At 33.3% G+C, this 19,537-nt stretch overlaps 4 protein-coding genes across 7 annotated transcripts in view; 2 read left to right on the top strand and 2 right to left on the bottom strand.

The window, feature by feature from the left end:
* The window catches only part of LOC129787307 (DNA-binding protein RFX2), an 865,065-nt gene that overhangs the window by 467,530 nt on the left and 377,998 nt on the right, over positions 1–19,537 (top strand). The gene's annotated exons all lie outside the window — the stretch shown is intronic.
* LOC129787315 (transcription factor IIIB 90 kDa subunit) overlaps positions 1–19,537 on the bottom strand; it is a 45,207-nt gene that overhangs the window by 20,255 nt on the left and 5,415 nt on the right. The gene's annotated exons all lie outside the window — the stretch shown is intronic.
* On the top strand, positions 1,367–17,576 carry LOC129787313 (BTB/POZ domain-containing protein 6-B). 3 transcript variants are annotated; one of them, XM_055822810.1, is made up of 6 exons: positions 1,586–1,825; positions 1,902–2,230; positions 6,832–7,237; positions 12,753–13,046; positions 13,137–13,501; positions 15,540–17,576. In XM_055822810.1, the coding sequence occupies exons 3-6, from the start codon at positions 6,919–6,921 to the stop codon at positions 16,464–16,466; spliced, it is 1,905 nt and encodes a 634-aa protein (XP_055678785.1). In that variant the 5' UTR covers positions 1,586–1,825; positions 1,902–2,230; positions 6,832–6,918; the 3' UTR covers positions 16,467–17,576. The 3 variants fall into 3 exon arrangements, with proteins under 3 accessions (XP_055678783.1, XP_055678785.1, XP_055678786.1); XM_055822808.1 differs by having other exon boundaries at positions 1,367–2,230; XM_055822811.1 differs by lacking the exons at positions 1,586–1,825; positions 1,902–2,230; positions 6,832–7,237 and adding an exon at positions 9,780–9,974.
* LOC129787362 (heat shock protein 23) lies at positions 17,564–19,412 on the bottom strand. Its single transcript, XM_055822899.1, has one exon. It carries the CDS (start codon positions 19,119–19,121, stop codon positions 18,546–18,548), a length of 576 nt encoding a protein of 191 aa, XP_055678874.1. The 5' UTR covers positions 19,122–19,412; the 3' UTR covers positions 17,564–18,545.

Here is a 19,537-nt window from a genome sequence, read left to right as displayed (position 1 = left end):
TGAAACATTCCAGAGCTTCTTGGTGCGCACAGATTATCATTAGCTGCGAAATTTCACTGGACAATCCACTTTACAAATTTGTCTTTTCAATATACCTACATAGGCATATTTCACCAAAACATATATGTATGCAAGAGTACACACAGAGTCGCAAACTCTCGGTTCTCAGCCGGAATTTATCACTTGGACGAGATCATCCCAGAGTTGAGGAATTTTTAAAATTGCGAAATTTATAGATAATGATTGAGATGAAGTTTGAGAAGCTTTGCGATGAGTTTGATGAGTTTTAGACTGTTTAATATGTAAAGAAAATGTTCAAAGAAAGCTACAGAAGGTAACATTTCCAAGATCTTTAATCTATGTTTGAGCAGTTTTCCGGACTTTTCATCTTAGCGATCTTTCCGGAAAATCTGTTTTTACTTTCAGCAAATATATCGCAAATTGTCCTGTCTGACTTTTTAGATATAGAGGAGCCTGATATAATGCTAAATAAAGTTCAACTGTAAAAATATTTAGAAACATTAACAATTTATTATAATTCAACTTCCGGAAGCTCTTGTTTTTCAAATAAAAATTCCGGAATGAATAATTATTCAAAAACGTGCAAAAATCAGACTCTTCTCATATTCTGTTAAATATTATTCTAGGACAGGTAGAATGTTTAAAAATCTACATCCCTATGTGTTCAAATCTGTGATGAGTCAAAATCTTGCTTCAATTTATTTATTGTTTTTTGGAACATTAACCGAGACACGGAATTTAAGGGTTTGAATTTTACTTCCAAGAAATTTTTATTGCAGTTTGCAGACGGATGTTTAACATAATTCAAATGCGGAAAAATACCTTTTAAATAATTTAGAACCTTTAGAACTTATTTCCCCGTTTCCCAATACCTGAGGAAGGGTAAATAAACCTCCGAAACTGTTTGTAATCAACATTCTTATATGAAAATCGAGGATATTTCTAGGGGTCAAGTTCACACTGTATTTTTATTCATCTCTTTTTATCTCAAAAGTAAAAGCTTCAATGAATAATCGCCCAAAATAACCAATATTTAGGATTGTATAGTAATATATATAGTAATACATCGTTCTGATAGCATTAAATGTTCCTTATCAGGTAATACATTTGATAATATTCCGAATTTTTTGTTAATCAGGTCATTCATTTATCCCATTATTGCGTACTTTATTGCCAATTTTATGGACTTCATAAAACCAAAATTTCTTATCTGCCGACAATTTTAATCTTTAATCTGGAATTTCATCAACTCTGACATATGTTTACTATGCATACAAACTCTCAGGTGAGTAAATATGTTGGAAAACCAGAATCTTGAGATTCACTTCTTAGATGTAGAAGAGTCTCTCTAAAGTCACTTCCAGACACAGCATTCACTCGTGTGTCCCCAACAGTTGAAGAAATTATTCAAAAAAGACCAAAGAAAAGACGCAATGTGACGGTGTGTAGCATAATACATATGTGTTCAGCGGAATGGTGACCCCCACAACAGGTGAGCTTCCCCCTCGCGAACAATGCCGCTCGACTGGAAGTGACCAAGAGGAGACAGGCCGACTATCAGTCGTCTCTGAGTGTTCCGCGGAGGTGCCCACACTTCCAAGTAAATAGTCACTCTTCCTGCAACATTACAAACTGTTTTGTGCTAAGCGAAAGTTCTCCTCTTAAAACTATTGCAATTTTTTTGTGTAGCACAGCGATCTTTTAAAGTTCGATGGTGTGTACAATCTAGCTAATGCAATTAATTACTACCTAATTGTCGTGAGTGACAACGTTGATTTTTCACGCGCTGTTTTCCCGCGTACAAGTTGGGTGATTTTCTTCAGCAATTTTTCATATCCATCACTTAAGTGACAGTGTTTAACTTCTGGTTTTTTTCACAGTAATTACTCACACAGCAAATTCTCGCGTGTTGTTTATTTTTTTCCTTACACCAACCGTATATACGCGACACAGTTGAAACAGAAGGTGAAAAAGAGATTTATGAATTAATCTATCTATTAAACTTTCTGTGCACATACAGCGCGTAGAGAATTGAATGTGATGTGATTTTATAAGAAAAAAAATATAGTGATCAAATATACATAGTTTGAGAGACAGTAGGTGGAGAAAAAAAGTTTCCTACAGCAATAGCTTTATGTTTACGATCCCATACAGATCGCCATCAATAAAGTAATCGGGGAAATCATTGCCCAGAAACATCAACAAAACGGTTAGTTATGATTTTATTGTAGGCTTTTTTGGTGAATTAAAATTTTGAAGTAAAAAAAAATCTCCCACAGTTTTTGCACCTTCATCAATTGGGTGGAAAATTTTATGGACTCTTCGCGACCCCAATAAAACCCCCTCTTATTTTTTTCTACAATTATTACTCGCACTTAAATCTGACATTTCTTCAGTGTTTTCTAAATTACAAATATTGCCTTTTCTTTCTTCGTCCCTTTTGGTTTCACCTCTCCGCGGGTGCTGTGAATTTTTCACCTATTATCTCATCGTAGATTTTGGTGGACTTTTATATAATTGAATTAATTATATTTTAACGTACACACCTTGAATACAAACTTTAAGCACCTCTGGGCAAAAACAACAAAAAAAAATCGTGCAATTAAAATACTAAAAGTTCCAAAATTATGTACATATCTCCGCAATACAGATCACTGAATAAAAAAAAACATTAATTAGCTAATATGGAGGGAAAAACCAAATTACAAATGCAATGATTTGATTTTTTTGAGTGTATTTGTTAGAAGAAAAAATTAATTTTCATATTGTATTCGCTTTTTGTTGTAAATTAAGATTGGTGTAACCAAAAAGTGCTCCCATTTCGAATTTTATAAGTAGGTATTATGACCAAAAATATTGATCAAGGGAACGATTCTGTTAATATATTTTCTATTCTATTCTTGCAATTTAAAAGAAAAGATTTTTGACAGAATCAACCCCTAATTTCAAGTTTTTCTTTATAAATAAATCGTTATTGGGCCTAATTCAGCGACCAAGAAACCATCGAAATTCGCTTGAAATCTTGAAATTTCAGTACAAAATTCAAAGATTTTAAGGGTTTCTTGGTCACTGATTAAGGCTCAATATTTAGAGTATTTTAGATTGCATAATCTTTTTAAACTTTATCTAAATTAAATGATTTGAATAGAAAAGAGTTTTGTTAAATTTAGTTAGATTTAAGTCCAAAATAATATATTTTTAGAATAGAATATTTTAGCAAGATTTTCAAGTTTCATTTAGTGTAAAACTTAAAATTAATTTAAAAATAATTGTTCATTCCGAGAATTTTTAGAATATTTTGTATTTAAGTTTAAAAAATGTTTCAAAGGTAAAAAATATCATTTATTTTTATTTAACCAAAAACAATATTATAAAACTTTTTCAAATGAGTAATAAAATAAATATTACAAAGATTTTTTTAATAGATTTTTATTTTTAAAACAATCTAAAATTCAATCTATTATCCGCTCAATTATAGTCTTGGAAGGAATTTTGTGGTCCTAATTTTTTACTTTATTGAATAAACTCTCCGCACTCAAACATCAAGCTTGAGAACTTTGTGAACACACCAATTTGTGGAATTAATTTGAATTTTAACTGGAAGTCCATCGAGTGGACCTTTCGAAACTCCATATAAATTTATTAAATCAAAATCATAAATAATGCGTGTTTTTCGTATTTTTTGCCGCGTCTCGGCACTAGTCTGAAATTTTTCGGCTTATTGGTGTGGAAAAAATATATTTAAAAATTCACAGATGTAGAAGGATCAAAAACTAGATTATTTGATGGTCAGCTATAAAAAAAATTATATATTTTTTACGTTCACTTTTTTGGGTTATTTTGGTGTGTCAATTTCAACATAATAAACAAATTGCAGCTGCTATCAGGAGATCATTAACAAAAGAGGGATAGTTTGAATGTTAGTCAACCAGCAAGATCATGACCTTTTGGGCTTTAGCAGTGTGGTGGTTATATTGTGTGAATTGCGGAGGTGTTTTGCTTGTTGAAAAAAAAATGACAAATTGATCATTAGGATGGGAAATAATCAATAATTTTGCCAATGCTGCGTCACTAAAATTAATTTCTTTGAATATTTCCCAACAATGGTGACAATTTTTGTCAACAAAACGCGCAATTTGATGATCTTTCCCTCAGATTGTATCATCTTTTTATCTCTTCAAACATTTAACATGGGGAAATATACGAAATATTTATTCACTATAAAATACCAAGGTGAGACAATCCCATCCACATTTTCAGTTTAAAAATTTTGTATTTAATATTCTCTCCGCATGAGTGTGTTTTAGAGATTTACTAATTAAAAATCCTCCGCGTTCATTCAAAGACGCTCGCTAGAAAGCCAGAAAAAATATTCTTTCGCATTATAGCTCCTCGTTTGAATAAATGGCTCAAAACTAGGAACAAAAAAAGAAGACAATTTCCTGGAATGACTCTTTGGGAAATGAAACAAACGTCGAAGTTTTAGAGGAAATTTTCCTGCCATGTTTTGGTCATTTTTAAACCTTGGCTTTTTTCTGTATTTGCATAAATTATCTCTACTTGATTAAATTCAACGTGAAAACACCAAGCCACACAGAAATGCAGACGAGGAGTTTTTATTTTAAATGCTGCCGCAAAAAAAAGAACATTTCGCTGAAAATTTTTGTATAGGTACATATAACCAACAATTTCATAAGACGTGACTAGCTTTGCAATTTATATATTGGAAGAAATCTCCCCGAAGGAAAATTATACATACAAAAAAAATTAAAATAAGCGACATATGAAAAAGAACCTGCAACCACGGCACATTTTGAATAACTAATCATAACCAATAACCATTTTCACACTCACTTTGTATTGCATTATTATTGGTTTTATCAATGGCTATTGCTTCTAGTGTAGTTCAGTTCACAGAGGTGTGCACATATTGCTCCATAGCATCAAGGTATATAGCAAAAGGAACAATTTAGGCAATTGCCAGCTTGAAAAAATAGTATATTTTCCACTTAATAATTGGGATTATTTTAAGGCGATATACCCGCTGAGGAGAATTTTTTCGACACAAAAACTGAAATTATCTATTTTCCAATCATCCCCTTTTATGAAAATCACGATCTCTTCTACACCTGAAACACCTGATTGTGATCAAAATCAGCCAAAAGGCTACAATACTCTTTCATCTGATCTTTTGTAACTAGTTTGCAACTTTTAGAGGGCTGAAAGATACGTGAGATTTACCAGAGAAAGGTCATGACACGGAGCAAATTACATACATGTATGTAATAGGCTTCCTCGCACTATTGTTAGGATTGCAGAACAATCAGTGCCCATAAATGGCCCAATGTATAAAACACCTCAACTGTGATTCTTAATTTTCGACTTAAACAAGAATTCAAAAATTCAGAGTTGATATATTTTTTATAGATTATTGGGATAGAATAAATATAAAAATTTGTAGATTAAGATTTAATTTTCTTGGGATTAACTGAAACAGATTTAAGATTTAAACAAAAACATTAAAGGGAGAAGGTTAAAAAACATTTTAAATAGAAAAATAAATAAAAATTTAATTGTTGTAAAAATTATTTTGCGATATTTTATATTTATTTCAGTCACTGTTGAAAATTAATTTGAAAAAAATCATTTTTATTGTGGAAATAGAATTATTTAACACTTTTCAATTAATCAAAAACATTCAAAGAAAGTTTTAAGTGGCTTGATTGGAACGCTATTCGAGGAAAAAATCAAGTATATTGAAGTCATGAATTTCAAGAAATAAAGGCCATAGAATACGACGACTCTTGTTCTTAACAAGGCACTTGACAAGATTGAAAAGAATTGTTGATTTAAAAATTTCCGGTAATTTGGGAATTTCAAGATTTTCTTAGTCGCAGAATAGAAACTAATGCTTTGTAATTCTTAGCATTGATCTTACTAAATGTCAAGAACATTCAGATTTTCCTTTTACCCCAAAAACCCCAAAAGAAAAGATTTTTCTAAAGACATATCAAAAATTATTATGTATCCAACTTATATGAAATAAAAATTTAATAATTCGTAGTACCTGAAGAAGGGTCAATTTTGAGTCTAAAACTATACGAAAAATGGAAAAAAAATTACAACTGAATTTCTTACTCCACCGTTATTCTTATCTCCACAGACATCAATTTTCCTCTTTTCTATCTTCGAAAATAATTTAATCGTTTAAGGAAAAGAATTTTTTCAGAACAAACGATTTTTATATTTAATAAAAATCCCAATCTTCAATCTACAAAAAAAAACAAATCTGAATTGAAAAAAAAAAAATGTAAATCAGATTGCGAAAAATCTCTCATGAAATACTACGATATTCCAAAAATAATAATTTATCGAATTTATCTTAATTAAATCTACATTCACTGCGGATTTATCAACTCCGTGCTTTATCTTTCATTTCGTCACATCCTATTGAATCAATTATATTGGATAAAAATATCTTTTTTTTTTTTTTTTTTTTGAGAAAAAAAAATGTTTTGCTCATTGCACATCAACAAAGCTGATGGCAGAAGATAGTAAATTTTTGGCGAATGAAAAAAAAAAACCAGTCAAAAGGTGGGAGAGATGTTTAAGAAAAGCGAAAGTAAATCCACTAATTGAATCTCTTCAAGCCCGTCTTTTTTTTGTCACAATGTAATTACAAGAAGTTGCGGCAAAAAAAAGAGCGGCGATATCATTAATGGTGACGAAAACGATAGTGTGCAAAAATTGCGGGGGATAAATTGGGTGGTGTGGTGTGATGTTATAATGAGATTGGGTGAATGTTTGCAGGTGAAGGCGACCTACTCATGCTGCAATGAGAAGATCGTTGTGATACTTTTTGATGCGAAATTCCCGAGGAGTTTTGAGGCAAAAAGAATGAGCAGCGTTCTTGCAGAAACCCTAAGTGGACACCTTGGACGACACTTGCTGCACTGGGCAGGATCTCAAGCGGATCTGTGGTACCTCCTGTACCGCTGTATCAATATTGTGCAGAAAATTCACGAACCCCTGGAGAGAGGTGTTGCTGTTCTGGATAATTTCCTCACGCTGGACGACGAGGAGGTTGGTGGGGTGGGTGCAGGTGGTGCTGCGGCTGCCGCCAACAACATTCACCCATGCCACCAAAATCAACAACAAGAGAATGCTCAACGACCTGAAGGTCATCGGAATGCACCGCACAATTTGTACTTCATGGGTGAGTATCTTGTCATACCATGCCAGTCTCCACGAGATCCTTTCGCGCATTTATTACCGAATCATCTTTCACTTTCAGTCTTGCGATTCATTTCCCTTTCAACTTGCTTTTTTTTCTTCAAAACGTAGCGCGAATTTCGCTTCTGCAGAAGCAAAATTGTTGAGATAAGACTTTATACATCAAGGTGACGTGTGTGTGTGCGCCTGTTTCCAAGATTATCGTCTCTCGCAGTCAGAACTTTTACGCGATCTTTCCTTCCACGATCATTAACTACGTGTGACCATTAATATCCACAAACAGTAAACAACTAATGCGTACGACTGACAAACAACCACCACATGCAGGAAAAGTAATGCAAAACTCAATCTGCAATCATGTTTGACACTGAATGAATTTTCCACAAGTTTTTCCTCACAAGCAAAAGCGAACAAATCGAGCAAATCCCACAAACGATTCCCCTTAAAAATTAAAACTTCTCATAAATCCAACAGCAAAGATCGCACTCTTTAGAGCCACTTTAAATATTTGAGTAGCAAAACTTGAGAGAAGATTCTTGAAAAGGATGCTTAGAGCGTTCAAAATCAAGGTGATCAACTTTAAATTCTTAAATGTGGCGATGACGTCCGTTTCCTCTAACGTTCATCAAGTGCGTGCACTTTAATGTTTTATTTTTTTTTCAACAACGACGCGCCTCCCATTCAACGCTCTCAAATTTCACCTAATTTAATTATCACACCTTACAACAGAACGACACCACGGGTTTTCTTTTACATTAAAAAAAAACCTTCAAATTTGTAACTGTTCATGACCGATTTGGTGGAGATTTAATTTATTTTAATTAACAATTTTATGTTAATTAATAAATCACAGAATGTGAGTACATATTAAATGTCCCTTTAATTGATTTAATGCGCGTCACGAAGGAAATGCATAATTTGTCCTAAATTTGGGTTAAGGTCAATTTAAGGAATTAAATAGGTGTTTAGGCTATATGGAACCTGATAAAAATTTAGCAGCTTTAACAGATAAAGCGAAAAAGAAAAAAATAAATATAAAGAATAAAAAATTAATAATATTTGTCAAGAATTAAAATTCGCCAAATCCGTCTTTATACTCAATAAACTTAATAACACCTTAAGAAAGTCAATATTTGCAAAACTATTTTGAACGGCTGCATCATCAAAAAACCACCGCAAAAAATCAAAAAAATTCCCCTCCTACCAGTTTTGAATGAAACGTACGATATTTACAGCAAATATTTGCTAAAATGTAAATTTTATGCAAAACCAAACAGTTATAAAAAACCATAATACATTGGAATAAAATAAATAAAGTGATCTTGAAATAACTATTTTTGGTTGTCGTTATATCTACGTAAAAAAATATATAAATACTGTAAATTTTATAAAAATTATTTTCAAGGTATAATGCATTGTTTGTCCTCCAAAAATTCACAGAATAGTACATTTTCCTCCCAAGTTAAATCACGATTAAAATCGCATGACGAATAATTTTGTAATTTTGCGTTGTTTAATTAATTTTGACTACTGAAAATATTTTGCACTGCTTTTGAGATTTTTCAGATGTTTCTTTTGACATTTTTTGCAAGATAATTTGCAAATAATTGAACTGAATTTGATGCTCAGGGATCTGTAGAGTATTTTGGGATGATAATTTAGTGGAATTAATTCTTCTTTTATTTTAATCAGTGCAAAACATATTCTAAAAACCTTGAGTTTAAATGAATTTTAAAGTTTATCATTGTTTCATTAAATTGTTATCAATTCAAACCTTTCCGGACTTTCTATTTTTAAGGATAATTCCCTTTAAACTTAAAAACATTTAAAAAAAAAACTCAAAGTGTAAACAAACCGTCCGTATACTGTGATTAAAACACTTATGCGCATTACTATTGGGGTAGGTGACGGACCCCATAGAATTTATCCCAAAAAAGCAAATTCTTTCGGTTAAATGAGCTTTAATAGACTCCTTGGTACTGCCTAAGAAGTCTTTTGTCCATTTTAGAACACAAAAATAAATTTTTCAATGGATTTTTTGATTTTTTCAATAATTTTTGTGAGGTTAGAATCGTCAAGAAAGAGACAAAGAGTGACAATGGAAGAAAACTGAAATAAATTTGACCGTTACAGCAATTTTTGAATTCCCTCTTCTTACCTTTTTGTTAATAACTATTTTTCTGGTGGTCGGATTGACCTGAAATTTTTACACAATCTTCTCAGATAACCAAGGAACTTATTTCCAGAAGCTTGGTTCTATATTTCTAAGAACTAAGGCGCAATTAATCGATATATAGCTCTGGGGTCGGTCACCTTCCCCTCATAGTAAACGAAGGGTTAAATTCAAGAGTGCGACACAAGATATATATAGAAATGTATAAGAGTGAGATAGCACAAAAACATACCTCTTTCACTCTCTCGCACACACAGAGAAAAATCAAAGAATACTTTCCATCTCACGAGGTGTGAGTCGTAGTAAAAGAGCGTAGTGGCAAATCGCTGAGTTTCATTGATTTTCGCTCATCCATTCGCCATTTTAACTTTTTCGCCCCAGAGTCACGGGGACCCGAGTTTTGTTGGTGCAGAGAAAATTTTCACTTTTAACCGTGTCCCCCCAATTGCAATGTCCAATTTGTACTCCAAAATCGCACCGAAACCAATTAAACGTAATCACGAGCATACAAATATGTCCTTCCCACAGACGCATCCCTGGATAAATGGTGAGTGGAAAAGTTGGAGACAATTTTTTTCTTGGGGGCTGTGGGGGACGGCCATAATGGTTTGTCGTGAGTCTCGTGAGGCCCCCATATTTTTTTTCACAATATCAAACATCAAGATAGGAAGGTTCTTTTATTTCTACAGTAGTGCACAATGGTGGGGGATTAATAAAGCAAAATGCTAATTAATGAAACTATTAATAGTGCTGCTAGTTAATAGTATAATGAAAAAAAAAGAAAAGACATTTAGTCGAGTTCTAGCATTTGTGACGCATTCATTGATTTTATTCACTGGAGTTTAAAGAAATTAGTTTGTTTTAAGTTGCTTTGCTGGAAAGGCGGGATAAGGTCAGGATTTTTAATTCTGTTTTGATAAGGTGCTAATTTAATTTTTAGTTTAAAAATTAATGAGTTAGACACCCAAATGTAATAAGAAACTGCCTAGAAATGTGAAAAAAGTGATTAGGAGATCGAAGTTCTGGAACTTAGATCCTTAATTTTAAAAGTTCTTTATTAGAGAACACTCAGAACTACAAATCCAGGGAAATTATCTTGGTTTTGCACAAGAACAACTTCGAGAAATAAATAGTCTAGAAGTGAAAATTCTGTCTTCTTGACGTTAGAATATCAAAGACAAGAAATCTTAAGATCAGAACTAGACAAGGGGGGTTTTATTTAAAATATTAGTCTAAACCTAAAAATGTTTAATTGAAGCATAAAAATATTTTAATCAAACTGAAAAGTAGTAAATTCTACCCTAAAAAAACTAAATTCAAACTGAAAAAATATTTAGTTTTTAATCCTAAAAAAAAACAGCACAGATTGCGGAACAAATCTTTAAGAAAACAATATTATTAAAAGTCTTAAAAGAGGACTAAATTCAAACCTAAAAGTACTAAATTAAAGCTAAAAATAACAAATTCAAGCCGAAAAGTCTTAACGTCGTTTTTCTATTAGCTGTGATTCTTTCGAAGAAAAGAATAGCACAGCTTCTGTGTACCACCTAAAATGCAATGTTGTCCGATCGGGCTCAAACTTGGGATGAGCACGAATTAGGGTCCCCACATTCCAAAAAACGTATGCTCCAAAAAACTTTTCCGGCCGGCCGTCCGGCCGTCCGTCCGGCCGTAGTATAAGGCTTAATAACAAGAGAACGGTAATAGATAGAGACTTGCGGTCAACGGCAAAGTTCATATATCGGGTGGAAGAAATTCGATTATGAGGTCAAATCTAACCCCCCACCCCCGCGACCGCCATTTTGAATAACCTCAAAATTTTGTTTTCAACATATCTCAGCTCCTGTAATAGCTAAAAATCTGAAATTTTTATATGTTGTAGGGGCCATCAAGACCTTTCCAACGATACCTCATTTTCGAAAATCGGTCAAGCCGTTTAGTTAATATGGCCGCCACAATTTTTCATCGAAAATCGGCCATAACTCGAGAACGCCTTGACCGATTTTGATCAACTCAAGCTCAAATGAAAGCTCTCAGCGAGCCCTACAACTTTCTAGAACATCCAAAGTTTCAAAAGTGACCGCTAGAGGGCCAAAAATCAAAAACAAAATTTTCGATTAGTTTTCGATGAATATCTCGAAAACTGTACGATAGATTTGGATGAAATTTTAGTATGTTATAGTTAACTATATTATCTAGCTCCATGCCAAAAATGAAGAAAATCTATGTCCCCGTTCTCGAGATATAGCCTTCCAAAGTTGGCATGTCATATCTCGGGTTCTACAGGTCCGATTTTAATCAACTCAAGCGCAAATGAAAGGTTTCGTGAAGCCCTACAAATATCTAGAACATTGCAATTTTGAGAAATGACCGCAAGAGGCGCTAAAGTCAATATTTTGCATATCCAAAATTTTTAAGTCTAAATATCTCAAAAACTGTACTATGCATTTCGTTAAAATTTCAGTATGTTATAGCTGAGGTCAATACCTTTCCAACAACAGGTTATTTAAGAAAATCTGTGGAGCCGTTCAGGAGATATAAGGGTTTTAACTTTTTATTTAATTAATACGCAAAGTCTTAGGCGCCCCGCGAAGCGGGGCGCTTTATATACATATATGGTATATAAATATAAATGTAAATGCAAAGTAAAATATAACGGTAAAATATAAATATATATAGCTACATGGTACAGATTAAGGAGAAAAGGGAATGTACATGGTAAGTTTCACTTACGGGCTGTGATTCTTCCTTCAGAGGCCAAGTTAAATATATGTAAATGCAAAGTCTAATAGATAGCTGCAGGGTATGGATTAATCAGAAAAGGGAATGTACTGGTAAGTTTCACTTACGGGCTGTGATTCTTCCTTCAGTGATCAGTCTAAGTGTGATATTTGATATAAGTTTGGTGGTGCAAACTCTGGGGGAAGGCTAACTCGCGCATTGGCTGTGATTCGTGGCGCGAGTCATCCTTCCCCAGAGTTTGCACCACCAAACTTATATCAAATATCACACTTAGACTGATCACTGAAGGAAGAATCACAGCCCGTAAGTGAAACTTACCAGTACATTTTTTTTCGGTTTTGAGTTGTTCGGTTTTAAGCAAAATATATTCATGTGAAGTAAAATATTCAGATCTTCCAAGAAATTCAGGATGATTCGCTAAATAAACCAAAATATTCACCAGATAAACATCCCTTGGAGCTAGACCAGACTCCCTAATTCTAGGCTCGATCACCTACCACTAACCCCAAAAATCTTTTTTTTTTTGCACAAACCTCAAGACAGAGAATGAAATAAAATTGCTAAATATAAAAATCTTTTGCAGAAGAAACCCTCAACAACGGGCCCCCACTATCACCACCCCACAACAGTGTTCTCATGCAGCGTGAGAATATGCAAGTGATGCAGCCATGCAGTGCACCATCATCACCATTAGCATCACCTGGAGCCCTGAATCTCACTTCATTTAGCCTACCAACATCCACTGGGGGTGCTTTTACCGTAATCGACACAGGGGACCCCAATTGGCAGGCAACAAAGCCAACAGTTCGCGAGAGGAATGCTGCAATGTTTAATAATGAACTAATGGCAGACATTAAGTTTGTCGTGGGAACTGATGGTTAGTTTCCTCCTCCTTAAGAAACAGAAAGAATTGATTTTTAAAGAAACTTTTTAAACGATTTTTCCTACTTCTTTTGTCAAAATCCAGATCACATCCAAACAGTTCCTGCCCACAAGTATGTATTGGCAACGGGAAGTAGTGTCTTCTATGCCATGTTCTACGGTGGTTTAGCTGAGAATAAGTCAGAGATACGTGTGCCAGATGTTGAACCATCGGCCTTTCTCACCCTACTCAAGTACCTATACTGTGATGAAATACACCTGGAGGCAGACAATGTACTTGCCACGCTCTACGTTGCCAAAAAGTACATTGTACCCCATTTGGCGAGAGCCTGTGTCAATTATCTCGAGACTAGTCTTACGGCAAAAAATGCCTGTCTCCTCCTAAGTCAATCACGCCTATTTGAGGAGCCAGATCTCATGCAGCGTTGCTGGGAAGTTATCGATGCTCAGGTATGTGAAACGGTAGACAATATCAATTTAGAATCACTCGATGACATCAAGGTCGTGAGTAATTCGCTGACCAAGCAACAAACACAAGGAATCGTACAGTGAATACATTTTCTTTCACTTTTTTTCTATTTTTTTTTAAAGACATTTCATTGTGTATACTTGAACTACATTTTGTTTTTTAAGTATAACACCCTTTGAACTGTTTGGAAGAACTATTAGATGATTTTTTATAAAGAATTAACTTATCAAGAATTTTGACTTAAAATTCAGCCTAAATTGCTTTCTAATCTAGGAATAGAAATTAGATTTTCTAGTTCCTAGCTTAGTAACCTATAAATTCAGATTGTCCTTCCAAATAGCCAACATGTCTCTATACTCCCTTGTCTTTTCAACCAAGACTAAAAAAAACAATATTTATCCACAAATAAATATCGAAACATATTAACCTAAATAAATGAAATTAATTGGACTGAAATTTATCATAAAAATAATGTTGTTACGATGTTTCTAAACTGCAATACGTGTATTTTATATTTTGTACCAGCGTGTTAGACAATTTTTTTGCCGTAAAGACCACAAATAAATTTGCTATAATATAGGTAAAAAAAATAAATAAAATGTTGTTATAAATGTTGAAAAAAATTGTGCATTAAGAAAGATGTCTGTGTATGTCTCCAAAAACAAAATTAAAATGAATTCAAAACAATCACAAAAAAGCGAAAATGCCAACATATCTCAAAAACAGAAAATAAAATAAAAATATTGAAAAAAATAAATAATGTTAAATGTTCAGTGTGTGTGTTGTCTCACTCTGATTTGTGTTCTCAGTGGAGATGTAAGATTAATGCAAAAGAAGAAAACGATGTTTCTGTTATTAACTTTGTGTAATCATATCATGGAAAACTGGTGTGTTGTATAAAGAATGCAATATAAAATCACAGTATTGCAGTTTTACTTATTTTCATTTTCCATTTTTCACCTTTTTTTTCGCACGTGAACAACTCACATGGCCATTGGTGAAAGAATTTGCTTAAGATTTATTTTTCCAAAAGAACGGAAAGAGGAGCAAAATTAATCTTCTTAAAAGATTTAATACATTTCGGATCAATGGACGCTTCAAGGCGTTTAATGATAATTTTTTATGCTGTATTAAATTGTAAAGAAATCCTCATTAAACCCGGCTGGTAAATATGTGACAGATTTTGAAGGGATAATATTTTTTACAACGGTTGGATCACTATCTAGACATCTCAAGTAGTTTGATGACAGTTTTTTAATGCTGTAAAAAAATGTCGTGCAATACTCGTTTGCCTTTTACTCGGCTGGCAAATATTGGATAGTTTTCTTAATCTGACATTTTGCTTACAACCGTACTACGTGAATATACAAAAGAAGTTAAAGAAACCACAAAATTTTTCACTGAAACGAGAAGTTCTTAAAACTGTTTTAGAAAACTCAAGATATCGAAATAAAATACAGAAAATTTAATATTCTAAAAGTTTTATTACACATAATGTAAAATTAAATTACCGTATACCGGATCTTACCGTTTTAACTATTAAACCGAAACTTATCTCACAAAATTTAAAGAAACAAATGTATTAAAATTGTTAAATTGAATCTCATTGAATTAATTCTAAACATATACAAGAAAGATTCGGATGCAGTCTTCAGTTTTCAGGTGTTATTTATTTATCACATAACAACGTTTGAACGTTTTAATAATTCAACGTTGAATTATTGTTAGACTTTTTCTTCACCGGTTTTTAATTTATTTTGTTCAAATTGTTATCCAACAGAACCTGAAGAAGGCCCAAAACGTTGGCCGAAACGTTGTTATGTGATAAATAAATAACACCTGAAAACTGAAGACTGCGTCCGAATCTTTCTTGTATACAACATATCCAGTCGTTAATCTAAATCATCATTAATTCCAAACAATTCCTCTTCTCTTGAAAAAGAAAATTAAGCAAATTCTCTTTACGGTTCCCCAAGGATTTGTTCTAAAACAAACATTCCCTTGTCTTTCGCTCTTCAGGCGGAGATGGCAATAAAGTCTGAGGGCTTTGTGGATATCGACTTGAAGACCTTTGAATCAATCCTAAGTCGAGAGACGCTAAATTGCAAGGAAATTAATTTATTCGAAGCCGCCCTCAATTGGGCCCAATCGGCATGCAACAAAATGGAAATTGATCCAACCCCGCAGAATAGACGGAGTGTCCTTGGGCAGGCCCTTACCATGATACGTATCCCAACAATGACACTCGAAGAATTTGCCAATGGTGTGGCTCAGTTGGGAATTTTGACGCCACAGGAAACAATTGACATCTTCCTGTACTTTACGGCTAAGAATAAGCCAACACTGAACTTCTCCAGTAAACCCCGTACGGGGCTAAAGACCCAAATATGCCATCGATTCCAATCGTGCGCCTACCGGAGCAATCAATGGCGCTACAGAGGACGCTGTGATTCAATCCAGTTCTCCGTGGACAAGAGAATCTTCATCATTGGCTTTGGGCTGTATGGATCATCAACGGGAGCTGCAGACTACAATGTTAAGATCGAACTGAAACGCTTGGGGCGTGTTCTGGCGGAGAATAATACAAAATTCTTCTCAGATGGCTCCAGCAATACCTTCCCGGTGTTCTTTGAGAATCCCATTCAAATTGAACCTGATTCCTACTACACAGCCTCTGTGATCCTTGACGGTACTGAGCTGAGCTTCTTCGGGCAGGAGGGTATGACTGAGGTTTGCATGGGGAACGTGACATTCCAATTTCAATGCTCCAGTGAGAGTACAAATGGCACGGGCGTACAGGGTGGTCAAATACCTGAACTAATCTTCTACGGACCAATGAATACCGCCACTGCTGCTGGACAAATTGGAGCTCCAACCACAAATGGTCATACAACCAACAATAACACCACCACGACAATCATTGGGAATAACAACGGTGAGGATTGAGATGGGAAAAAATGTGAATCTCAGCATAAAAACATTTAAAAAAAAACACTAAATTGACATCAACTAAAGGTTTCTCAAATTACTTATTTGGTGATTAATGTGATCTAGAAGTCCACCTGGAGCTTCTTTCAGGTGGATGGTTGGGAGGGATGGAGTTACTTAAAAAGAAAAACCCCATGGATACACGGAAAATATTTAAACTTCATAAGCACAAACATTGGGAAGATTTTTTTATGAAGATTTTGAGAGAATTTCTGGGAAAGGATTTAAGGAATCTAACAGATCATTGTCTTTAAAAAAAATCTAAATGAAGATCCAACAGTAGCTCTCTAAAACTAAGAGATTTGATAGTTTTAGAACCTTTAAGAAAGGTATTTAACTAGATTTCCTTAAGACTAAACGAAGCTGATAAAGATTTTCAAAAGATAGAATAAAGATTTTCAGTAGATGGTCACTTCTTCGTAGCCTCAAAAAATCAATAAAATAGTTATCTAAATGAAATAAATCTTAAAGAATTTTTGGAAAAATCTTCCCAAAAAAAATCTACAAATTCACACAATAAACAACACAAAAAATACTATCGTGATGATAAAAAAAAAACTAAATAAAACATTATTTAAAAAAGAAATAAAAATATCCATAAGAAAAATTTCAAAATATTCTCAACCCGAAATCATAACTTAAAAACAAAAATTACGTAAAACTCTTTAAAATTGCTTTTAAGTTGAATGTTGTGTATCATTCTTATTATATAGTCGGTAGTTATTTAGAAGAAACATAAAAATTTTGTAGTTTAAAAAATAAATAAAAATCAAAAGACAAAATTAAGAATTTCTTAGAAATGTAGAGAAGCAGAAGAAAAAGAAAACTCCCTTCAGAAGGAATCTTTCAGAGAGCATTGTTTTCTTCCTGTACTGATTTTTTTTTATTAAAAAAAGTTTTTAATCTCACGTGTTTCTTGTGAGGAAGTTTTTAATGCCATTTTTTTTGTTTAAATTGATTGCATTTTAAGGAGGATGTAAAAGTTATTAAATATATTAGTTGCTTCACAGTTTCTTGTAGACGAGAAAATTGGAGGTAGAAATAAAAGAAATATCTTTTCTTTTTAAACTTTTGTGTTTTTATTTAATCTCACATAAATTATTGCTAAGTGTCATAAAATGCTTAGGTAGGTACATAATTCTAAGTGTTCTAAATCATTAATCATTATGGTAAGTAATTATCATTTATAGTAGTTTATAAACTCTTTATTAAAATTAATTTTATTTTTTTATCTTATTTTATAAAGATCATATATTTTTTTAATGAAAAATAATTGTATTTCACAAAGCTAATAAATTTTTAATTCAATTTATTTTACTCAGAAATCTTAAGTTCCTACTTTAGAAATTAATTCTAATACAAAGTACATAAACCTTGATTAAAATTAATTTTAATAAAAAAAATTTTAATTCATATTTTTACTCAAAAGATCATAAATCTTTAATAGAAAATAATTTTAGATCAAAAATCAAAATTCTTTCAAAAAAAATTAATTTTAACTTAATGATCTTAACTCTTTAATAGAAATTAATTCAAATTAAAAGTTGTCTTAATCCTTTAATCAAATTAATTCTAATTCGAAGCTCTTAACCCTTAATTTAAATTAATTCTAAATCAAAATTTTTAATTTTTGACTCGAACTTTTATTCAAAAAAATTATAAATCTTTAATTGAAATTAATTTTAATTCAAAGACCTTAACTCCCTAAGAAATTAATTCCTATTCAAAGATCTAAACTCCCTAAGAAATTAATTCTTATTGAAAGTTCTTAAAACCCTTGACTCAAATTAATTCTAACTCGAATTTTTTTTCTTTGACTCAAATTAATTTTAATATTCAAAGCTTTATAAATCTCTTATTCAAATCCTTATTTTTTCATATTTTTATATTCCTTATTCCAAGCATGATTTTTATGATTAAAAAAAAATAATGATATTACATATTTCAACAAAAAGGAAAAAAAATGAAGCAGTCTAGTCTCAAAGTCTATATATGGTTGGTAATTAAGAAAAGAATATCCTGAATATCCTTTTTTTCTTACTTCTTATTCTGTTTTGCCTCCTTGTCATCCTTGGCTTCATCTTTGGTGTTGTCCTTCACGGAGAGATGAGCCGGCCCAGTCTGCTGAATCTGGATGACGCGCTCCTTCTGCTCCAGAGCATTGGCAACCGGAGGAGCCCGCACTGTGAGTACACCATCAGATGAGAGAGTGGAGACAACCTGTTCAATGTCGTACTCCTTGGGCAGCATGTATCGCCGGACAAAGTGACGTGTGATGTACCCATGCTGATCCTCACGCTCTTCGTGCTTCCCCTCAACCACAATTGAGTTCTCCACAGCCTTGACCGTTATCTCATTGGGGGCGAATTGCTGCACATCCAGGCACACTTGGAAGCCATCCTTACCCGCTGTCACAGCCGTCTTGCTGGCAGCTGCCTTCTCACGTTCACCCTCATCCAGCTTCCAGTGACGATGGTACCCAGCTGGCATCCGGAGGAGCTGTGGCAAACGATGGGCCAGCCTTAATTCGTATGGGTTGAAGCTCACTCCAAAGCATGGGTCCATGCGGTCAAAATCCTCAGCAATGTTCCACAAAATTGGCAGAAGAGACATTTTTTCTCACTGAATTTCTTTACTTCTTGTTCTTCAAAAAAATCTGACTGATTTCACTGATTTTTCTTTGAGAATTTTCCTTTTGCTGTGAAAATTTCACTTCACTTTCTAGCTTTCTAGTTGATTTGTTCTCACTTGAGATTTGTACTCGAGCTCTGCTTGTTTGCAACTGATGCCCGGCACCGGCGAGCGCAACAATTTAAACAGCTGCAGAAAGTACTCGAAGCTTCGCACTTTGACTATTTGGAGCTTTCTCGAACACTCCCGAAAATTCTTATCAGAAAATTTGCAACAGTTACATTTGGAATGTTCTCGATACCAAAAAATGCAATCAATTCTCATAGAAATTTCACGAATTTTCTGTTTTTCTGCGTTTTTTGTGGCAAATTCTTTTATTTTTACAACAATATGAAATA

The sequence above is a fragment of the Lutzomyia longipalpis genome, chromosome 1 (genome assembly GCF_024334085.1).
Source record: "Lutzomyia longipalpis isolate SR_M1_2022 chromosome 1, ASM2433408v1".
Lineage (NCBI taxonomy): Eukaryota > Metazoa > Arthropoda > Insecta > Diptera > Psychodidae > Lutzomyia > Lutzomyia longipalpis.
This window is presented reverse-complemented; position numbering and strand designations above follow the sequence as displayed.

Bases quoted from the DNA above. Each gene is read 5' to 3' on its own strand.
- LOC129787313 (XM_055822808.1), top strand. From the start codon at position 6,919: ATGAGCAGCGTTCTTGCAGAAACCCTAAGTGGACACCTTGGACGACAC. The intron at 7,238-12,752 runs GTGAGTATCTTG...AATCTTTTGCAG, and splicing joins GCACAATTTGTACTTCATGG to AAGAAACCCTCAACAACGGG. The intron at 13,502-15,539 runs GTATGTGAAACG...TTCGCTCTTCAG, and splicing joins GGGAAGTTATCGATGCTCAG to GCGGAGATGGCAATAAAGTC.
- LOC129787362 (XM_055822899.1), bottom strand. From the start codon at position 19,121: ATGTCTCTTCTGCCAATTTTGTGGAACATTGCTGAGGATTTTGACCGC.